Raw genomic sequence first — 23,486 nt, 5'->3', positions numbered from 1 at the left:
CAAGTACAGAAATCTAAGTTGCATATACAGCCCGTGCTTGGCTGTGTTCTTTGGAAGTTGTGCATTCCATTCCCAGTAAGGGAATTCAGCTCTGTATCTGCTTCAATATTTTTCTCAAGAATGGCCCATCAAAATCAGAATGAGTTTCCATTTGGTGGTCTTTCACAAGAAGACAAGTTGGATGGTACCAACTACTCCCTCTGGAGTTTTATGGTACGTAATATTCTGATTTCTCGGAATCTATGGGATTATGTCAATGGGGATGAGATCCGACCAGCAGATATTGCACCTGCTACCCTTCCTCAGCAAGGAGGTGGAAGAGGTCGTGCACAGGGTGCAGCTGCAGGACAAGTTGTTGGTGCAGCTACAGTCAATACTCCAGAGCAGAAGAGATGGGATTCACGGGATGCCTTAGCTTTGTCATGCATCTCTCTTTCAGTGAAAAGATTCTATCATTCCGCATATCCGGTCGTGTAAGACCTCCAGGGCAGCGTGGGATATCTTGGAAAGCATGTATGCAGCACGGAATGATGCCAGGGTATCTTTCTTAAAAAGAGAGTTGAGCAATACACATATGGAGGAGGGTGACTCCATGACAGTCCACCTCACAAAGCTACAGGATCTCAGAGAGCAATTGTTAAACATAGATGAAATTATTCCTGATTCAGAGATGATTACAACCACTCTGAATTCTCTTCCTGAGTCTTATCTCAGCTTTCACACTTCGCTGAACTTATCAATGAGGGGGGGTGCAAATCCCCTCACTTTTCATGAGTTGATAGGACTTCTGCTTCAAGAAGAGCAGACCACGAAAAATTTGGCTTCACGTGCAGGTGAACAAGCCATGCTCTCAAAATTTAAATAAAAAACAAAGGGACAGGCAAAGACAGCAGCAAATCAGCCTTCCAGTGGGTCAGGACAGCCTTCACAAAAGGCTAAAAGTGATGCAAGTAAACCCAAAAAGAAGGGTTTTTGTCACTACTGCAAAAAGCCAGGTCATCACATAGCAGAATGCAAGAAAAGGATTGCAAAAGAAAAGAAAAACAGCTCAGGTATGGCTGTTTCAGATTCAGCCCCTCATACATCTGACAGTGGGGATGCTGCAGCCAACTTTGTTGGTCAAGATTATGCCTTTCTATCTTGTATTTCAGATTCTAGATTGGCTGTTCCAGATGCTCGGGATAGTACAGTCTCTTGCAGTGATGATACATATGCATTTTTGACTTGCAGCTTTGACTCTTCTACAGATGCATCTGCTTTCAGTGTTAATGAAACACTGAACACATGGTATTTTGACAGCGGTGCATCCAAGAACATCACTTCTAGGAAGTGTCTTTTTACTTCCTTGTATCCACCTCCTGTTGGTAAGAAAGTCACTTGTGCCAACAACTCCTCATATTCAGTACATGGCACAGGAGAGGTTGAGCTCACTGCCATTGATGGCTCCATTTTCAGACTTTCTGATGTCTTATATGTGCCTGGCATAACCAAAAATCTCCTTTCAGTGTCCACTCTTAACGGAAAGGGATTTCAGGTCATCTTTGAGGATGACAAATGTGCTGTCCGAGACAGGGAAGCTAACTATGCCTTAAGGTTATCTGGTACTCTGCTGCGTGGACTTTTTCAGCTTGATATTTTTGAGAAAAGAGCAGCCCATGCTCTGGCAGTTTCTACCCCTACAGCTGCCATGCAAAATGCAGAATTATGGCATGCCAGATATGGCCACATGCATTACAACAGCTTGATGACACTGCAGAAGTTTTCAATGGTTGATGCATTGCCACCTCTTGAGATACCTCCTCCACATGCCTGTGAAGGGTGCATTTTAGGTAAGATGCATAGGTTCCCCTTCAAGAAGGATGGTTCAGTTAAAGCTATTCGCAAATTGCAGCTTATACACAGTGATGTCTGTGGTCCCATGAGGACTCCGTCTTTGGGTGGTCATCTCTACTTTGTTACATTTATTGATGACTACTCCAATTTTACCTGGTATGGGCTGAAAAAGAAATCTGAAGTGTTCACGGTGTTTAAACATTTTTCAGCCATGGTTGAAAATGAAACCGGACTCAGGATACAGACATTACGCACGGATAGAGGTGGAGAATACCTATCTGCAGAATTTAATGCTTTTCTCAAGGGCAAGGGTATTGTGCATCAGCTCACAGTTAGGCTGACCCCTCAGCAAAATGGCAAAGCTGAGAGGAAAAATAGAACCCTCATGGAAATGGACAGATGTATGCTGAAAAGCAAACACATGCCTCATAAATTCTAACTAGAGGGTTTGATGTGTGCCAATTACATTTTGAACAGGGCTCCCACTAAGGCTTTAAAAACAAAAACTCCTTTTGAGGTCTGGAATGACAGGAAGCCTTCAGTGGAACACTTCCGAGTCTTTGGATGCCTTGCCTATGCACATGTGCCAGTTGAATTTAGGCACAAATTGTCAGATAAAGCCATCAAATGTATATTTGTTGGATACAGTGCAGAAAGCAAGGGGTATCGTCTCTACAATCCTGCTACACGCAAAATCATAGTAAGTAGAGATGTGATATTTTCTGAAAATTCAGCTCACACTCAGGCTGAATTTCAAATGCCTTCGTCTTCAGAGGATGTCTTTGAGGGATTGCTACCCATTGCTTTGGGTTCCCCTGCTGATTTTTCTGATCCAAATCAGAATTTACAGCAACCTCCTGATGCTTCAGTTCCGCCACAGGATGTCTTACCCCCTCCACAGGCAGTGGAACAAGTGGTACAGCAAGAAATTGCAAACATACATGCAGCAAAAACAGTCCCAAACTGGCTGTTACAGACTCTCAGGGAGAGTAAACTTGATGCTCCGTTACCTGGCAGGACTCGCAGTGCAGCAAGGCACATGGAAGGTGCTAATTCAGTGGAATCAGCATATGCAGGTACTCTTCTTGATGAGGAGGAGCCTGCCACATTTAAAGAGGCAAAGGATAATGTGCATTGGATGAATGCCATGCACGATGAGTTGCAGTCCATTGCAAAAAATCAGACTTGGGATGTTGTGGACTTGCCAGAGGGTAAACATGCCATTGGCACACGATGGGTATTTAAAGTCAAACGGAAGCCAAATGGCTCCATTGACAGATATAAGGCCAGGCTAGTTGCTAAGGGCTATGCTCAGAAAAAGGGCATAGATTATGAGGAGACATTTGCTCCTACATCCCGGATGACCACCATTCGATCAGTAATTGCAATGGCTGCACATTTTGAGTGGAATGTTCATCAGTTGGACATAAAAACAGCCTTCTTAATTGGGAACTTGCTGGAAGAGGTGTATGTCAAACCACCTCCAGGCTTTGAAATTACAGCAAATGCACTTCAAGTATGCAAGCTCAATAAAGCTTTATATGGGCTGAAACAGGCCCCTCGTGCATGGTATGCCAAGATACATGCCTTTTTGACCAGCAAGGCGCTACACAATAGTCCTACTGAGAGCACCCTCTACATCAAGATGGATGGGGGGGAAATCTTAGTCATCCTTCTTTATGTCGATGACTTACTGCTCACAGGGTCCAATGAAGAAAAAATTGCAGATTTCAAAGCTGATTTGCAGACCAACTTTGACATGTCAGATTTGGGGCTGCTTCACTTTTATTTGGGGATCCAGTTCTCTCATGAGAGACGTGGCACTGTTATGTCTCAGTCCAAGTATGTTCAGAAACTCTTGGACAGATTTAACATGCAAGAGTGTAAGCCCATATCCACTCCTATGGAACCGGGGCTGAAACTCACAATGCATGATGCAGGAGAATCAGTTGATGCCACACTTAACAGTCAGGCTGTTGGATGCCTCATATATCTCTGCAACACTAGACCTGATATTCAGTTTGCAGTATCTCAGGTGAGCAGGTACATGCACAGCCCAAAAACTATGCATTGGCAGGCAGTTAAGCGCATCTTCCGTTATTTGCAAGGCACAAAGTCTTTTGGCTTACTATTTCCCAGGGGGGGTGACTTGCAGATGCATGCCTACAGTGATTCAGATTGGGCTGGTGATTATGACACTAGGCAGTCCACTAGTGGCAATTGTTTCTTTTTGGGTAAATCTTGTATTTCATGGCTGAGCAAGAAACAATCTACAGTGGCTACCTCATCATGTGAAGCTGAGTACAGGGCAGCTTTCACAGCAACAGTTGAATGTGTCTGGCTGCGACGTCTATTTGCTGATCTTCATCTGTCTTTGGAGGGTCCCTCTCCAATTCTCACTGATAGTCAGAGTGCCATTGCAGTGGCAAAGAATCCAGTGTTTCATGCTCGCACGAAACACATTGAGGTTCACTATCACTACGTCAGAGAGAAGTTGCATGCAGGAGAGATCAGTATGATCTTTGTGTCCACACATGACAACGTTGCAAATATTTTCACCAAAGCACTACCACGTGAAAAGTTTGAGGCATTTCGCAGTGCCCTGAACTTATATCCGTTTGGTGATTGATCAGCCTTGTACATGACATTGGCACTGCAGGGGGGTGTTAGAATTATAGACATAATTCAGCAGTGACCAATGTAATATAATAAGCTAGTTAGGGGCACTTTTCCCTCTTTAAGAGGTTTTTCCCCCTAACCGCAATTAGTTCACTAACTATTGTTAGTGACTACTAAGGTTTTGTCACTAGGACAAAACCTTATCTTTTTCCTTCAGTGTGTTGTACTCTCTATTCTATTGCAACTAAGCCTTCAGCTTCCAAGCTTCCCGCTCTCTCACTCTCTCTTGCTCTCTCTCACTCATTCTATTTCTTACAATTTCATGGGTTTCAAAGAGTCGACAACTAATCTTCCGTTGCTTTAGCCAAACATTAAATACCGCTTCATTCACAAGAGAGTGGAAGATGAACAGGTTCAAATGTTCTATTGTGCTATAAAGGACAATCCACCAAGCATCTCCTGGTACTCATAATAATTTAATTCTAAAGAAGAGGATTGATCCTGATGCATATGATGTCTTTAAAATTTAAACCAGTCTCAATCTAGTCTGTGACATGTGTCATCACAGTCAATTTGCATTATCAAGGGAACGTCGGGAAGCTTAAAATTCAACATCAGTAAAGCTGAGGTATTGCGGTCCTCTAGAGCATTAAGGTTTCACAAATGGCAACACCCAATGATACTTCCTATCACTCTAGGATTTCATTTAGGTTAGGTTTAGGGTTCCATTACAAAAGCCTACATCTGTTTCTATTGCCACTGTGCAATTCATTCTTGCATTTGATTACCCAAACAATTGATTTATTTTTGGCCAAATTCCCCAAGAAGAATGATTCAATATTTGTAGTGCACAAGCATTGTAAATAAGCAAAAGATAGTACAAGATACGTGCTTGCTTCTACTGTGCTTAAATACCGGTTTACCTCTTTAATTAGCTCAGCATGCTCTCCTCTCAGCTGAACATTTTTATCTCTCAATTGCAAAGTCTCTGCTTGTCTGGCTCCCTGATCCACAAGACACAGAATACAGAGCACAGCAGACCGCATTATAGACACATCCCAGGAAGAACCGCCAATAGACAATTGCTGGTAAGAACATCAGAACCATGGATGACAACCATTAGCATAACCTTAAAAGATCCATGTTCAAGGCAAAGACACATTACAATTTACTTCCAAGTTGAAGACACTGCTAGCCCCCACCTTCACGGTGAGCTCTCCTCACAGTCACTCATACATACTCACACACCATCACTCACTCTAGATACACTTAGGGTGGTATCCTCTCCAAATAACTGCCAATTAGCCAAGCAATGTATCAGGACCACCAACAATGTCTAGCACCGGACCCTACACAACATGTTAGCTATGTGCCAATCAAAACATCATGTCTGTAGGTATTTGATGTCAAACACATTGGCTGTGTTTGAAGGCAAATGGAGCTTTGAAGTCATTAGGCAATTCACATATTGGCATGGCGTCCTACAAGTGTCTACATAACTTGCAACACGCGTTAAATGTCCATTGAGACTTGAACCCAGGACCTCCCAAAGAGACGCAAGGGTCTTAGCCACTTGGGCTACAAGCTCAAGGACATATAGACCAAACTAGATATCCAGCTTAGGACTATGAGACATCATATGTTTCCTTGAAACACAAAATGTATCCCTACCTTGGAGGCAAGCAAAATTCTGTGTTGGTATCTAGGAAGAATTATTTCAAATGAGATATCATTTGTGTACTATCCAATATTTAACATCCAAGAACTTTGCTCAACCATTGGTTCATCATCAATCTAGGCAGGCAAAGAGCTTCACTCACACATAGGCTAAATATACGCAGAAAAAGAAAAAGTGAGGCAGCTCTAAGTTATTCTAGAAATACTCAAAACAAGCATGTACCAGCTTTATTTTTCAGAGCTACTCATCATATTACTTGCTATGCTCCTGTTATCATTGACTACTTTTTATGTGCAATGACCACTCTGTGGGAAGGAGCGAGCCATCCGGAGCAGAGGAAGGTAGGTAGCAGTAGAGAGGGCAGTACGGTGCACACAAGGAGACAAAGGCCAGTATGCAACCAGTCGCCGCCGCCAAACACCACAGGGAGGCGGCCGCGTGTGAGCAACCAGGAACAGCCGCAGCCACAGCCAAAATGAACAGTGAAGTGGCACTTAAAGCCTGCTGCAGATTGCGACTACTCTGCAGTGCACAGTCCCAAAAGCAGCGTCGCCTGCCACGTGTCGTTCATGCGACAACCGCGTCAAAGCCACGCACAGTCCACAAGACAAAACTGCTCTGATACCATTTGACAACCTACCAAAGGCACCGAGTACAAGAGGGTCCAAATCCCCTCGCCTCCCAGCCACACATGCCTCCCCAGTCTCCCAAAAAGGCTAGCGGGATAACTGAGGAGGGTCCAAGGGTCGTTTATATGCAAGGAACATGCAATACATTGAGAGAAATTGATTTAAAGCTATAAGATTACTGAGAAAAATCTTTTTGATATTTCCAAAGAGCTTGCTAGAAGCATGTCTTCAAAATTTAAAAGCACATAGAAAAATACTACACATTTACACCTCAACCCTCATTGAGATACACACATCGCATATTCTGCTTTATTGTATTCACCTCTTTCTGTGATAGAAAATCCAGCCTCTCTCTCAGCTCGACAGTCTCTAGTTTCAGACGTTCAATCTCTCCTTCTAAGCCAACCTGCTCCAACACAAAAAAAATTGCCATATGGAGGATTAAGTTTCAGAATATACAGACTTCCAGAACACCTAGAATTTTCATTTAAATGAAGACACCTAGACATCAAAAGGGCTTCAAACATGACTCGTCACCTCCTTCTTCAGCTGATAAGACTCCACCTCTCTGAGTTGAACAGCTTCTGCTCTCAGTTGTTGTACCTGTTTCTGTGAGCGAGCATGCAAAAGCTATCAAGCAACAACATTTTGGCAAGACAACGATGATCGATAAATATTGACTAAAATTCTATACAATGACCTCAATGCAGAGCTATGATAGCCTTTCTCTTCTCTATGCAGTTACAGGGCCCACCCTTCCAAGGCATCTACTGGTGTTTCACATTTAAATCATGCAAAAATTGCCTACTTGTAGTACAGCCATGAAAAGACTTTATCCTCCTTAAAAATGAACGTGCAGTTTCAGAACCTTGTGAAATGGTAGACTAAAGTCAAAACCAAATCGATCCATATAATCTGTCAATGGAGTCATACATATGCAAAGAAGGTCAAGCCAACTTAATCCTTAAAACGACTGCAAACACTCACATACAGGTTCTGTTGGAAAGGTCACCTCCCCATCCGTAAGCCCCCAAATGAGGAGAGCGTGGGGGAGGGAGACCTAGGGCAGGATGTGCCCAAAGAGAGATTACCTGGATGTGTGGATCTGGGACAGATCTGGAGCATTGGGTGTCCCAGGTAAAAGGCGCGATGATATCAGCAATGTATGGAACAGTACGGTGCTGCATACGTGGCTGGAGAGAGCCTGGCAGAGGGCAGAACCAGCAGGGAGAACAGGCGCTGACATGGCGGGGGATGGGGCAGCACATGGCAGCCCATATGGAGGGCTGGTTGGGCTGGGCAAAGCCAGCCAACCAGGCCCTATCTAGGGCTGGCCAAGGGCTCAGCCCCCGCATAGAATCGTGGGCCAGCAAGCCCTGGAAAAGAGAGCCCAGGAGGGCGATTTTGTGGGGCCAGTAAAGGGCCCTATTGGGGCTGGTTGGGCTGAGCCAACCAGGTCGGTTGGGCCAGCCAACCTGGTCTGTCCAGTCGGCCCAGATTGGGACAGACTGGTCGGTTTTCTCAGCAGGCCTTAGGGCCTATATCAGGAGAGGCTCTTGGCCTCATTCATCATCCAGCAGCCAGCAGTTCCAGGGCAGAAAGGAGCAGCAGGAAGCCTACTCTCTAGGCCTATCTACAGGAGGTGAGAGAGTGCAACAGGTGCTGCAGACTTAGCTCTAGGGAGAGGCTGGACCTTGGCTGTCTTCTAGGGCACCAAGGTGCTGAGATCATCACACCTTCTGGAGCAGCTATTCACAAGCAGGTTGGAGCAGTGGAACAGCTATCTTGGGGCCTACATTCAGGAGGACCAAGGGGACCTGTGTGCTGCAGACAAAGCTTGGCAGGGGCTGCCCACCTAGGCTGATTCACAAGCAGTAAGGTGGAGAAGAACACACTGGACGGAAAGTCTACTTACGCTCGAGGTGGAGCACGCGGACTCGAGTCTAGAGATAGCCAGTAGATAGGAGAAGGACCTTGTGGTTAGATCAGAGAACCACACCATTGGTGGGACTCTGGATCTATCTATTTTGTATTGTGTCCATAGTTTTGGACAGAAATATATTTTGGTGGTTTCTCTATCTGGCTGGTTCATTGTCTATTGATGAGTCTACACATCTATTGTATGCACATTAAGTAAAGAAGTTTGTGATTCCACACCCACACCACACTGTGTGAGCTCCTGAGCATTACCGTCTGTCTTCCACTGTGCGTACCCTCTATTGGGTAATTTCTAACATGGTATCAGAGCCCAAGTAGGAGGCTCACAGGTGTGGGAGTCTGAAGGCAAGGACCTTGCTGAAGGACAACCCTGATTCAGAAGCTCTAGGGAATCGACTTCCACGACTGGAGGATTGTACCCTTGCGAGAAGGAGGGTGACTCAGGTTCAGTCAGGTGCGTTTAAAGTTCGCGGTCCAGGTTATCTAGAGATGTACTTTTGTTGCAGACCTTCCCAAAGGAAGGACGCGTTGAAACAAAACCTCAGAGCATGGTGCCTGGAAGACTCCAGGTTGTTCACTCATTATGAGGGGGACAACTGGAAGATCGTGACGGCTGGTTTGCTCAAGTTCAGAGGCGGGAACGTGACTGAAGGAGGTGGTGCCAGAAGGTGCTACCAAAGATGGACCTGTGTACCAGGATGATGTGCGGAAGCAGAACCAGACCTAGTGGAGCAGGAGCCACTGGATGAAAAGCCAGGAAAAGATTTCAACACCGAAAGGTTTCAGAGGACTACGACCAGGGAGTTACTGGAGCTTCTTCATCGACGTGTTGGCATTGGTCTGAGATGTGTCGGTGAGGGGGGGTGTTGGAAAGGTCACCTCCCCATCTGTAAGCCCCCAAATGAGGAGAGCATGGGGGAGGGAGACCTAGGGCAGGATGTGCCCAAAGAGAGATTACCTGGATGTGTGGATCTGGGACAGATCTGGAGCATTCATGGTTGGCAGGGTGTCCCAGGTAAAAGGCGCGATGACATCAGCAATGTATGGAACAGTACGGTGCTGCATACGTGGCTGGAGAGAGCCAGGCAGAGGGCAGAACCAGCAGGGAGAACAGGCACTGACATGGCGGGGGATGGGGCAGCACATGGCAGCCCATATGGAGGGCTGGTTGGGCTGGGCAAAGCCAGCCAACCAGGCCTATCTAGGGCTGGCCAAGGGCTCAGCCCCTGCATAGAATCGTGGGCCAGCAAGCCCTGGAAAAGAGAACCTAGGAGGGCGATTTTGTGGGGCCAGTAAAGGGCCCTATTGGGGCTGGTTGGGCCAGCCAACCTGGTCTGTCCAGTCGGCCCAGATTGGGACAGACTGGTCGGTTTTCTCAGCAGGCCTTAGGGCCTATATCAGGAGAGGCTCTTGGCCTCATTCATCATCCAGCAGCCAGCAGTTCCAGGGCAGAAAGGAGCAGCAGGAACCCTACTCTCTGGGCCTATCTACAGGAGGTGAGAGAGTGCAAGAGAGGCTGGACCTTGGCTGTCTTCTAGGGCACCAAGGTGCTGAGATCATCACACCTTCTGGAGCAGCTATTCACAAGCAGGTTGGAGCAGTGGAACAGCTATCTTGGGGCCTACATTCAGGAGGACCAAGGGGACCTGTGTGCTGCAGACAAAGCTTGGCAGGGGCTGCCCACCTAGGCTGATTCACAGGCAGTAAGGTGGAGAAGAACACACTGGACGGAAAGTCTACTTACGCTCGAGGTGGAGCACGCGGGCTCGAGTCTAGAGATAGCCAGTAGATAGGAGAAGGACCTTGTGGTTAGATCAGAGGACCACACCATTGGTGGGACTTTGGATCTATCTATTTTGTATTGTGTCTGTGAAGATCCACGCTTTTCGAAAATGCAAATGTGTGCAATGCATGCAGAATTTGAATGCCGATTGGCCCTCCAATGGGGAAGAGCGCCCTCGTGAGAGTACTTGTTTCTTTTTCGACCTACATGCAAGGTGGGAGAGAGATGACGGATGAATGCAATGTGGTAGAAAGAATGCTACGTGAGATTCACAATGAAAGGGTGATACCCTTTCATTAATGTCCCTTGAGATCACTCAAGTTCCATCTTCCCATTTACACCTACCCTTAGCCTATGACCCATGCACCTACCATTCAATGCACTCTAATGCACCCTTTCCCTTTCCTATTGCCCCTAGGACCTAGACACGTGTGTGCACATCTTTATTAATAATCATTGGCCAATGTTACATAGTTTTGGCGGTACTATTTACACCGCTTGATCTATCATAAATACAAACATATAACCGCACCATCAAATTGGCGCCTAACAATAATAAAGTTCTAATGACTATTAATTAACTAAATAATCATTTCTCTTGTCATGACACTCCCTCCTGCTTGAATGAGCAGAAGTCCTCTTCTGGATTATTGCTTGTCTCTTCCTCTTATGTGCACTTTCTCTTGTTACTTCTGCCATTGCATCGCCTCTTTGTAATCTGCGAGTATCTGTGGAAAATCTGTAAAGAACTCTTCTTCCATCCATTGTGCATCACTAGCTGGCTGGTTTTTAAACTTCAGTAAATACATATATCTCTTCTTTCCACGAGTACTCTTCTCTTTATGGTATACGATCTCTTCCGGAGTAAGAACTTCAGTCCCATCTTCAAGTTCAGGTTCTTCTTGCTGCTGAGTATCCAAAAACGCAGAAGTATCGCCACGGTATCTCTTCAAATTGCTCACATGAAAGATGTTCTTCATACGCCAGTGGGCTGGTAACTTCAGCTCATACGCTCTGGATCCTTCTTCTAGATATAAAGCTGCTGAAATCTGAAATGGACCATAAAACTTCGGTGCTAGCTTGACATGTTTGGTACTTCCTCTCACTGACTTGATTCTTCTTTTATCAATCTTCAATAAAACCCAATCATCCTCCTTGTAATAAACTTCTTTTCTTTTTTTATTGGCTGCCTTGGATTGTTGAACCTGGGCCTTCTTAATATGTTCTTTTACCTGCTCAATAACCTATGACATATCCTCAGCAAACTGGTCAGCAGCAAAAATTCGCTCCCCCAAGTGTGTTATTGGAGTGGGTAAACATTGCCCATAGATGATTTCAAATGGGGCTTTCTTGGTGGAAGTATGTACAGTGTTATTATAAGCAAACTCTAACATGGGTAAGAACTCTGGCCACCTTCTAGGTTGGTCATGGACATAAGCTCGAAGTAAAGTAATTATCGTTTGATTGGCATTCTCACTTTGTCCATCTCCTTGAGGATGGAAGGCTGTAGTAAATTTCAGTTTGGTTCCGAGATTCTCTAATAGAGCTGTCCAAAAGTTGCTAATGAAACGGCCATCATTATCGGATACAATGGATTTTGGTAACCCATGTAACCTGAAGATTTCCCTAATGAATAACCTTGCTGTTTCAGGAGCAGACAACTCTTTTTTACAGGGAATAAAATGAGCTTGTTTACTCAGCCTATCTATAACAGTGAAAATCTGCTCAAACTGACCAACCTTGGGGAAACCAGACACAAAATCCATTGTAATGTGTTCCCACCTTTCCGAAGGAATAGGCAAAGGCTGCAAAAGACCAGCAGTCTTACTTGTGTCAGATTTAATGCGCTGACATACGTCACATTGTTGAACAAAGGTCGAAACTTCTTTGCGAAGTTTAGGCCAATGGAAGTATCTCTCAATATTGTCAATGGTTCCTCTAATACCTCTATGTCCAGAATATGGACTCGCATGTAACTCACTCATGACTAGATACCGAAATGTTTTGGGTACACATATGGCACGTCCCAAAAATAAGTATCCATCCACGATGGAATAAGCCTCTAAATCCCCAACCTCATTACGTTGAATCTTCCCATAAATGTCAGCGAAGTCCTCATCTAAAGGATAAGCTTCAACCATTGATCCTAATGATTTCTCCTTAATCACAGAAACGTGATTAACTTGGGCCCGTCTACTCAAAGCATCAGCTACTAAATTCTCCTTTCCCGGCTGATATTCGATATTTGGTTGCCCAAAGGATTGAATATATTCAGCCCATTTGATTTGTCTTGAAGAGACAATGGGTTGAGAGAACAAGTGCTTGATACTTTGATGGTCAGTCTTAATCTTGAAAGCAGAACCATATAAATAATGCTTCCATAACTTTAGAGCATGAATGACTGCCAATAACTCCTTCTCATACGTGATATATTTCAATTCAGCCCCTTGAAGTTTTCTACTCTCAAAAGCAATGGGATGCCCTCCTTGCATCAACACTGCCCCAATCGAGGTACCACTAGCATCCGTACATACAACAAAGAACTCTTTGTCCATGTCCGGAAGTGTTAACATTGGTGCAGTCACTAATGTTCTCTTAAGCTCCTCAAAAGCTACTTGGTGAACCTCTCCCCACTCATACAAGGAATGCTTCTTCAACAAATCTGTTAGTGGGGAAGCAAGACGTGCAAAATTCTTAATGAATCTGCGATAATAACTACACATCCCTAGGAAGGATCTCAGCTCATGTAAGTTTTTGGGTATTGGCCATTCAATTATGGCCTTGACCTTTTTAGGGTCAACCCGAATTCCCTCGGCAGACACAATGTGTCCCAAATACTCTATTTCTGTCTTGAAGAACTCACTCTTCTTGATATTTAGGAACAATCGATCCTTCCTTAGGAGCTCCATCACCTTAGCAAGGTGATCCTTATGCTCTTCCTCATTCTGGCTGAACACTAAAATGTCATCAAAAAAGACTATGACAAATTTTCCCAAGTAGGGTCGCAAAACCCTTCTCATCAGCCTACTAAAAGTGGCTGGAGCATTAGTTAGGCCAAAAGGCATGACCAAAAACTCATAATGTCCAGTGAGAGTGCGAAAAGCTGTCTTATGTTCATGCCCAGCTTTCATACGAAGTTGATGATAACCAGATTTCAAATCCAATTTGCTAAAAACTTTAGCACCTTTAAGCATATCCAATAAATCATCCACTCTTGGAATCGGATACCGGTTCTTAATCGTAAGTTTATTCAAAGCACGGTAATCTATACACATACGATATGATTCATCCTTCTTCTTAACCAATAATACAGGTGCTCCAAATGGAGAACTGCTTGGTCGAATCAGGCCTTTTTGCAACAGATCTTCAATTTGTTTTTCTACCTCCTCCATTTCTATCCTGTTCATCCTATATGGGGCTCTACATGGAGGGGAAGCTCCTGGCTCTAAGTCTATGGCATGATCATCTTCTCTCTCCATGGGCAATTCGAATGAGTCATCTCTTGAAAATCGATCCTCATAAGCTCTAAGGAACTCATTTCTCTTCCGATCTTCTTTTGAGATATGAAGATCTCGTGAATCCCGTATATACACAAGATTACAATCTACCCCTCTTTTTACCAATCTTTTGGCTTGGGTAGGAGTAATCAATGGAATTGTATACACGTCCCGATCCCCTACGATCCTTATGTTTTCATCCTTATGTACAAAGCAACAATGATGAGTATGAGGATGAATAGCAGGGTTAAAATCATACCGCCATGGTTTACCTAGTATCATGTCAACGTCTTGTAAAGGGGCTACTAGAAAATCCCTTCGATCTCCATATTTTTGTATACGAAAAGGAATATTTCGTACTATGGATGTGTCTTCTTCATTGTGTCCCCTAAAAGCTCCTGAAAGCGACATGTTTTTTATAGGTTCTGGTTTAAGATGGAGTAATTTTGCCAATCTATCACTTACTAAGTCATAATTACATCCATCATCTAGGAGAACCACTATTCTCTGTCCATTCACGAATCCATACACCTTAAAAAGATCATGAGGCCCAAAGGTATTGGCTGAATGGACAGCATTCACTATTGGCTTAATAGTCACAGTAGATTTCGAGGGTGACAAGGTAGAAGCCTCACCCTCCTGCTTGGATGCCTTGGCTTTCCCTTTTACTGAATTCGTCTTGGCAATCTTAGCCAAGAGAACGGGACACTTATGCCATACGTGCCCTGGTTTATGTTTCTTACAACCGAAACATTTTCCTTCCTTAATCAACTTCCTCTTCTCTTCGTCAGTCATAGAAGGAAATGGCACCCATCCAGGACGTGATTGGCTATTCACATTCCTTACAAGAGCTTTACCCTTCCCTTTATTATTCTTAAACCGGTTTGGTTTCCTAAAAGTGGGTATATTATTGGTCTTAGATGATGACCCATACTCCTTATTGAAGGGTTTACGAGGATTCAATTTTCTCTCGGCTATTTCAGCCAGCTTAGTGAGGTCCTTAAGCGTGGTCGGGTTAAACATTTCAACCTCGTACCTTACTTTTGGGCTTAAAGCTGCTAAATACTTCTTTCTCCTATCTTCCTCACTCTTTTCGGGTAACTCTAGAGAGAGTTTCCAAAATCTGGCTGTAAAATCTGCATTACTCTCATTATCGAACTGCCTAAACCTCTCCCAACGAAAGGTTAGGTTCTCTTCATGCCTCGGTGGCATGAAAGTGGTTTTTAGTTGCTCCACAAATTTAGCCCATTCATGAATAGGCTCTTTTCCTGTTTGTGACAAGGACCACCACATTAGAGCATCCTTCTGCAGATGCAATGTGGCAAGAGCAAGCTTCTCTTGCTCGGTCTTGTCTTGATGGGCAAAGTATAGCTCAAAATGACGAATCCAATTGAGGATTTTGTCAGCCTCCCTTGCCCCATCATATTTGGGAAACTCAATTCTCTCTCGCGGTTGGAATTTGGACCTCTTAGAAGGGTTACTCAACTCTTCATCCCCGAAGTTTAAAGTCCTCTTAGTCCCTAATCTTGTCATAATGGACTGCTCAATCATATTGCTAAGCTGGAAAACCAGCTTATCAACAGGAGTCTCCTCTCTTCCTCTTGCACTTGGATTAGAATCCATGTGTATTGGGTTTTGAGTTAAAGGCGTGAACTCATCACCTTGTTCTTGGCTGGTCTCATTTCTTCTTTCATTACGAAAGGAGAACTCCCTATCAGTAGGTTCTTGAAGGAGAGACTGCTGTAAATCTATTTGTGGGTTATCATACTCAAGATGTGTATAACTCTCACCTAATCCATCCTCTTCAAGAGGGGGTGAAGGTGTTCTTTCTCTCTCTCCTTGGGGTAATGGAGGAAAAGGAATAAGTTCATTGTTATATGTCCCTTCCCCTTCCATTCTTTCCTTTTATTAATACAAGAGAGAAAATGTCTTGCTGTAATTTCAAAAAAGAAGGTTTATTTTACAGCAAACTTCAAGTGTTGTAGAGGTGGTGGTACTTATCCGACTCCCGCTTCGTTTGTGTTGAGAAAACACTTAAAATGACCTCCTTTCCCTTCTCTTTGAAGCTTTTCTTCTTGTATTTCTGCTGTAAACTGGTACGCTCCGTTTGGGCTACTTGTTTTGAGCGGATTGGAGCTCTAGATACCGTTATAGGGGTTACTTGATGGGTGGATCACTCCCTTAAAATCTTATTCCGATCCGACTTCCGGTTGGGTAGAACGGGAATCCCTTTTTCTCACGGTTTAAGGGTACATTCACATGGGTGGGGGGGGGGGGGGGGGGACAAAAGAGAACACCCCGTTCGCCGTTCGCCGTTGAAGGCCAAAATTTTTCAGAAAAACCCCCTTGTCTCAGAACCTCGAGATCGGTCGATCGTGATCCTTTTCCGCCAACCTCTCTTGCGACTTCCGTCGTTCACAACTGTCGCCCTCTTCTCGTCCCGCTCGTGGATCGTCGCCGCTCTGATACCAAATGTGAAGATCCACGCTTTTCGAAAATGCAAATGTGTGCAATGCATGCAGAATTTGAATGCCGATTGGCCCTCCAATGGGGAAGAGCGCCCTCGTGAGAGTACTTGTTTCTTTTTCGACCTACATGCAAGGTGGGAGAGAGATGACGGATGAATGCAATGTGGTAGAAAGAATGCTACGTGAGATTCACAATGAAAGGGTGATACCCTTTCATTAATGTCCCTTGAGATCACTCAAGTTCCATCTTCCCATTTACACCTACCCTTAGCCTATGACCCATGCACCTACCATTCAATGCACTCTAATGCACCCTTTCCCTTTCCTATTGCCCCTAGGACCTAGACACGTGTGTGCACATCTTTATTAATAATCATTGGCCAATGTTACATAGTTTTGGCGGTACTATTTACACCGCTTGATCTATCATAAATACAAACATATAACCGCACCATCAAATTGGCGCCTAACAATAATAAAGTTCTAATGACTATTAATTAACTAAATAATCATTTCTCTTGTCATGACAGTGTCCATAGTTTTGGAACGGAAATATATTTTGGTGGTTTCTCTATCTGGCTGGTTCATTGTCTATTGATGAGTCTGCACATCTACTGTATGCACATTAAGTAAAGAAGTTTGTGATTCCACACCCACACCACACTGTGTGAGCTCCTGGGCATTACTCTTAGTCTTCCGCCGTGCGTACCCTCTATTGGGTAATTTCTGACAGGTTCCTATTTTTCTTAGCAGTAAAGCTCCAAGCAACTATTGCATGCATCCTACAGCGATGCAAGTACAAGTCATCTTGCATCAGATGACTGCAAAGGAATCGGAGAATTAACACTACGAAAAAACTCCTTCCACTTTTGTCAATCATTGAGGATGTAAGTCGGAGTTATTACCATCAATGATAGAAAACAAGCCATAGGAGAGTCTCCCATGTGGAGAACTTCCCATGTCAAGGGTAACCTCGAGCTAAATGGAGTGACTGAAAAGTCAGCCCACATCAAAGAATTTAAGAATGCTTTTATACACACGCACACACACACACACATAAATATATATATGAATCCAGGAACATGCCAAAACTCATCTCCGAAAACACAACAAATAGTGGAGTTTCAATGTCATGGCAGTTGCTCACAAGGTTGAAAACTATGAACTCATCAAACATAGCAGGGACTAGGAATTGCTTAGTTTGGTCATAAAAAGGTACATGCCTGTTTCAAGGATGCCTATGTGTGACCACAACATGAGAGCATATGTTCCCAAGTTTTTCAGAGGTGTCCAACAGAGGGAGATCTAGCCAAAACATCCTAAAAATGAAGTTGAAATTGTCACAGGAACGTGAAAATTCTAATGTAACTCAACTTGGGTTTAGCTGTGGTTAAGTAATAGTTTGGCCGTGTGGGACTGGCTAGAGGAAGTGCAAACTTCCTAGAAGTTCCTAGGGGCAAATTCTAGGTGTACCCAATAGGTCCTAGGGGCAAGGAAAAGCATTAAAGAGGGATTTAAAAGTTGGGCCCAAGGACAATCAATGTTGTCCTTGGTCAGGTGGGTTAGGACTTTAATGAAGGGCCATTTGTCATGCATCACCTACCATCTCTCTCCCTCACCCTCTTGGAGCACTCCTAGCTTGCAGAAGCCCTCCATGGCTGATTTTGGGTGCATCTTCCTAGCACCTGCTTCTTGTTTCTGCTCCTGCTCACGCATTCTTCCTGCTTCACTTCGCAAGGCAGTCCGTATTGCTTGTACAGACTGCTGTACGGCGCATTTAATGCGCTATACAACACATTTATTGCAGGTCGTATGGATTGTACGGACTTGAGGCATGCATTTCAAGGAGCTGTATGAATTTCTGGCGTGCATTTCGAGGAGTTGTAAGGACTTTTAGCATGCATTTTGAGGCAGGTTCACTCCTCGAGGATGTTTTCCTGGCACACCCGAGGCAGACAGTTCATGGCAGATCTGCTGGCCTTTTTCCTCTACAACTCTTTCTTGCCCCCTCTCCGCTCTCTCTCTCTTCATTTCTCTCTTTTCCTCGAAGCTGGAAGACTCTTGCACCCTGCTGGGAGCCTGGACAGGGGATATGCACGAGGACACAGCTCGCCCCTCTGCCACAGACAGCGGGTATTTGGTTTCTGTCTTCCATTTGATTGCCATTTCTTGATTTGAAGCTATTTGCAGAATATTTTTTGTGTGGAGTCCTTTCTGCTTCCCACAGGCTTAAGCAAGCACTCAGAAGCTTGCTCCTACATGCCTACCCTTGTGCTCAGCCATTGCTCCTACCTGCAATTTTTCTCCAACTCAGTCCGGTGCCTCATTTTGTCGCCAGAAACCTGTTTTTTGAGCAGAAAGACAATCCGACATCTGTTTTTTACTTTTTGAGGTCCGATTTCAACGTTTTTCAAAATTTCTGAGCTGCCCACATACACATGACCATGTCCTGCACTATTTGGGCCACAGGGGAAATTTCTCATTTTGGCTGCATTGATCTGAAATTTAGGGTTTTTCAGTGACATTGGCAAGAAATTGCAGCAGATTTGGTCACATTTGCAGTATTTCAGCAAAATTTGGGGCTTTTCCACCTTTGCCCTCTTTTTGGCATATTTTGTTGGAAAGGTAACCCCCCCATTTGTAAGCCCTCATATGAGGAAAGCATGGGGGAGGTGGACCTAGGGTTAGGGTTGCCAAATGGGCGTTTGATTGGATGCCATGTGGGCAACACACCCAGAGAAAAAAACAAAGAGAGGCGGCTGCCAAGGACAATACCAGGCAGTAATCAGCCTCCATGGAGGGCAGAAGGACTGCGGGTATGCCACATGGCCAACGGGGATTGGCTGGAGCAAGACTGCGCAGGGAATCCAGCAGGGTTTGCAGGCTGGAAAGGCTGCAATGAGGTGGCACTGACGTCAGCTGATGTACGGACCTGTACAGGTGCGGCAAAAGGCACAACAGATGGGCAGGTTTTGGGCAGCAAAAGAGGACCATTGCAGGTCGGGATATAGGGCTGCATTGCTTGGGCCAATGGCTGAAAGCCACGTGGCTAGGTGGGGTCCACAAGGGACCTAAAAGGGGCTGCCTACAGCATGTATTCCTACAGACCAGGGTTGGCCCAGACCCTGAAGTTGGCCAGTTTGGGTCGGCTATTTTGAGTAGGGCTTTGCCCTATAAAAGGGGGCCCTAGGGGCCTCCATAATCATCACTTGGAGCAGCACAAGTACCAGCAGAAAGGAGCAGCAAGGAGCTTGCCTTAGGCCTCATCGCTGGAGGTAAAGGTAGCACACAGGAGCTGCAGACTTAGCTAAGAGTGCTGCCCACCTAGGCTGGTGCAAGACAGCAAGGTGGAAGGGATTTGGACGGAAAGTCTACAGAAGCTCGAGGTGGAGCAAGTGGACTTAAGTCTAGAGATAGCCGGCAGATAGGAGAAGGATCTTGTGGTAAGATCAGAGGACCACACCATTGGTGGGACTCTGGATCTCTCTTTTGTATTGTGTCCATAGCTTTGGATGGAAATATATTATTTTGGTGTCTTCTATATCTGGCTGGTTCATTGTCTATTGATGAGTCTACACACCTATGCTATGCACATAAGTTTAACCCCACACCACAGTGTGAGCTCCTGGGCAATTCTATCAGTCTTCCGTTGTGCGTACCCTCTGTTGGGTAATTTCTAACAAGCCCTCTCAAAATTTGGGGCCTCTGCCAGATTTGCTGATATTTGCTTGGCACAGCCAAATTTGGGATTTTCTTGCATTTGTCCTTTGATTTGGTTATTCTGCCGTATAGATTTCGGGACTTTTACCCCCTTGTGCACTCCATTTGGCACTCGTGGTCCGGAAGTTGCATTACACGCACTTTTCGCCACCATTTGCAAGCAGGTTGTGAAACCAGCCTCAACAACGGAAAGGGTGGTAGGATCCACTTAAATACACCATACACAGTAAATAGACAAGTAAATATGCACCACAGAACAAATCACAGGGGAGCTAGAGCGCTCCTACTCAAAAACAAGACACCGATTGGCCCCAAACATTGGCGCCACTTGCGGTATTTATTTAACATTCATTTGAAGCCAAGCGGCTGATTACAAAGGTCTCTAGGAAGCTGCACCACAGGCAAACCAACGCCCGCAGACTCCCTGTCCAACCCACCCTGTAATTCCCTGTTCAACTTCAAACGGTGAACGGCATCCAATCACTAGACAATCCTGTATCCTCAGCCAACCAAAGCATGCAACAGAGACCCCAATAGCATCCACTGTCTGAACCACTCTTGCAATCGCACATCCAAGTGCCCAACCAGCCAACGCGGCTGTACAACTGCAAGACAAAGCCCTCAACAGCTGAGCTCTGGTGCAATCAAACAACCAAACACTTCCCAGCGGGTTGCCACAGTTTATAGCCTCCCTGGCCACTGCCCAACAGCATAAATCAACCCTTCTTCGCAAGAAAAGAAACCCAAACGCAAAAACTAGCCAGCAACCAACCTGGGAATGGCAAAAGCAAGCAAAGACAAGCCTTCTTCTACCTGGAATCCACAGAAGAAAGGTCACCCTGGCTAGAAAACCAAGATCCTGCGGAGATAAGCTGATTCTGCTCTAGCACAGCCCCAAGAGTAACTTAGAAGCGAACACCCACGCCTAGAAAGTTACCAAAACGAGTCACAACACCCAGAAAGCTCTAGAAAATCAAGTCAAAATCTCCTGCAGAGCCTGAAAGCCTGAAAAGGCAAGTCGCATTTCACCTGAAGCAGCCTGGTCAAGTCATGAACTCCTGGGTAAAAACGAATTTCCCTAGCATGCTCTGGATCACCTGAAACTAGCCCTTGGGTAAAAACGAATTTCCCTGGCAGGCTCTGGATCACCTGAAATTGGCCCCTGGGTAAAAACGAATTTCCCTGGCAAGCTCTGGATCACCTGAAACTGGCCCCTGGGTAAAAAACGAATTTCCCTAGCAAGCTCTGGAAGCTCCAAACTGATGATCTGGCTCCTCTGAACTGATTTGGCCAACTGCATCCAAAAGAAGGGCTCCCTCCCCCTTTTAAAGCCCTAGGCTCCAAAAAGCAGTGTTTTTTAATTGCACCACTCTTTTGGCCCCCCTGTTGCACACTTTGGCCCTAGGAATTAATTGCCTAGTAACTGGGCGCACATTCACTATTTACAAGTGCCCCACTAGGAATTTTAATTCCCCAAGTCCAGCCCCATGGCTGGACCCTCACGTCCCAGAGGCTCAAGGCAGTCACACGCAAATTACGGGAGTCGCAAATCAAAAGTCCCAAAATTTCACGTCCTCGTGACAGGTTGCACTCAAACTGGACAGATTTGCATATACTTACCCTTTGATTTGGGCTGGTGACCTTTCGCAGGAACTTCTTTGCGGGACACATTTTGCAAGACATCTTTTGCATTTGCTCATTGTTTGAGCAGTCACTTTGCAGACTCACTTTACAGGGGGTCCTTTGATTGGAAATACATTTTCTTGCAAGTCTTTTTTGGGGAAAACTTGTGCATTTTGCTTAGTGTTTGAAGCTGTGACATTTGCAGCACACTTTTATTTTAAATTTTCATTTGCAATGGCAAACCATAAATCTTTTGGGACGCTTGCTGCTGAAGACAAGCTTGATGGCTCCAATTATCCCATATGGTCGTACTTGGTGCACCACATGTTGGTGTCCAGGAACTTTTGGAGAATTGTATCTGGATCGGAGACTAGACCTATCTCCACTTCTATTCTTCTACTACTCCCTCAGTGCCTGCCGCCGACCCTCCAACACAAGAACAGATTCGTTGGGATCAGCGAGATACACACGCACATGCTGCAACCGGCCTTCAGGAAACTAAAGGGCAGTGAACCTCTGCTCAACGATCAAATGTCTCAAATACAGCCACAATGCATCACACCAAGCACTTCCTTTACCTAAATTTACTTAGAAATAAACTGAATAACAACAGTGTGGAGGCTAGAGTGCCCCTGCTCAATGAAAACAGTACACAAGACACCCACTGGCCCCAAATGCCTTGGCCCCCTTTCGGTATTTATTTAATTCCTTTGAATAGAGAATGCCTTACACCAGGGGGCTCACCCTGCACTGTTCCTCTTGCAATTCCTCCCATTATCTTATGGGCATCTATTCCACAGTATACCACTAGGATCCAACTGGCAAGGCAAACTTAGGCATTCACTTCTTACTCAACCCAATTGAAAGCATCAAAGCATCCAACCAACATGCAAACTGTGCTCAAGGGAGCCTCAAGGCTTTCACGTGCATCAACACTGTCCTCTGACCTTTCCCAGGCAAACCCTTACTTCTGAGTGCTTGCTTGAGCCTGTGGGAACCACAAAAGACTCCAAACACAAGAAAAACACTACAAATAGCTTCAAACCAAGGAAAGGCGCTGTTTGTGACAGAGGGGCGAGCTCAGTCCTCACACCTATCCCCTGTCTAAGGCTCCCAACAGCGTGCAGGTGTCTTCCAGCTTCCAGGTAAAGAGAGAAATGAACTAACGGAGAGCGGAGGGAAGGCAAGAAAGAGCTATAGAGGTTTTGGGCAACAGATCTACCCCGAAATGCACCCAGAATGCATGTCCTGGAGATGACCTACCTCGGGCTCCAGGCATCACTGCAAAAACCTTGAAATCTGCACCAAAAAGTGCATACAACTGCCTCGAAATGCGTGCCAAATGTTCATACAGCTCCTTGAAAAGTGTGCTTCGGGTCAGTACAGATCTGTACTGCTGTACGGCCTGCAATAAATGAGCCGTACAGCGCAATAGATGTGTCGTAAGCAATACGTATAGGCTGTACCAACGAGCGTGCAGCAGAGGAAAGCATGTGCAGCAGCAAGAAATCAAAGCAAGAGCAGGAAAAAGCACCGAAATCAGCAACAGGAGGCTTCTGCAAGCTGGGAATGATCCAAGAGGGTGAGGGAGAGAGATGGTAGGTGCTAGGAGCACATAAATACACATGCATGACAAATGGCCCTTCATTAAATTCCTAACCCACCTGACCAAGGACATCGTAGGTTGTCCTTGGGCCC

General features: G+C 45.1%; 1 protein-coding gene across 2 annotated transcripts in view; it reads right to left on the bottom strand.

Moving 5' to 3' along the window:
* LOC147905322 (Mitochondrial ATP synthase D chain-related protein) overlaps positions 1-23,486 on the bottom strand; it is a 72,486-nt gene that overhangs the window by 40,643 nt on the left and 8,357 nt on the right. For both annotated transcript variants that reach the window (XM_087379486.1, XM_087379493.1), the window contains 3 exons: positions 7,297-7,368; positions 7,082-7,165; positions 5,376-5,456 (listed from right to left, as the gene is read on the bottom strand). In XM_087379486.1, coding sequence (XP_087235612.1) covers positions 5,376-5,456; positions 7,082-7,165; positions 7,297-7,368 — 237 coding nt within the window. The remainder of the gene's footprint in view (positions 1-5,375; positions 5,457-7,081; positions 7,166-7,296; positions 7,369-23,486) is intronic.

This window comes from Dipteris shenzhenensis, chromosome 1, assembly GCF_047967505.1.
Source record: "Dipteris shenzhenensis isolate YYH24624 ecotype China chromosome 1, Dip_SZ_1.0, whole genome shotgun sequence".
NCBI lineage: Eukaryota > Viridiplantae > Streptophyta > Polypodiopsida > Gleicheniales > Dipteridaceae > Dipteris > Dipteris shenzhenensis.
The sequence above is the reverse complement of the archived record's forward strand: the minus strand, read 5'-3'. Positions and strand labels throughout refer to the sequence as shown.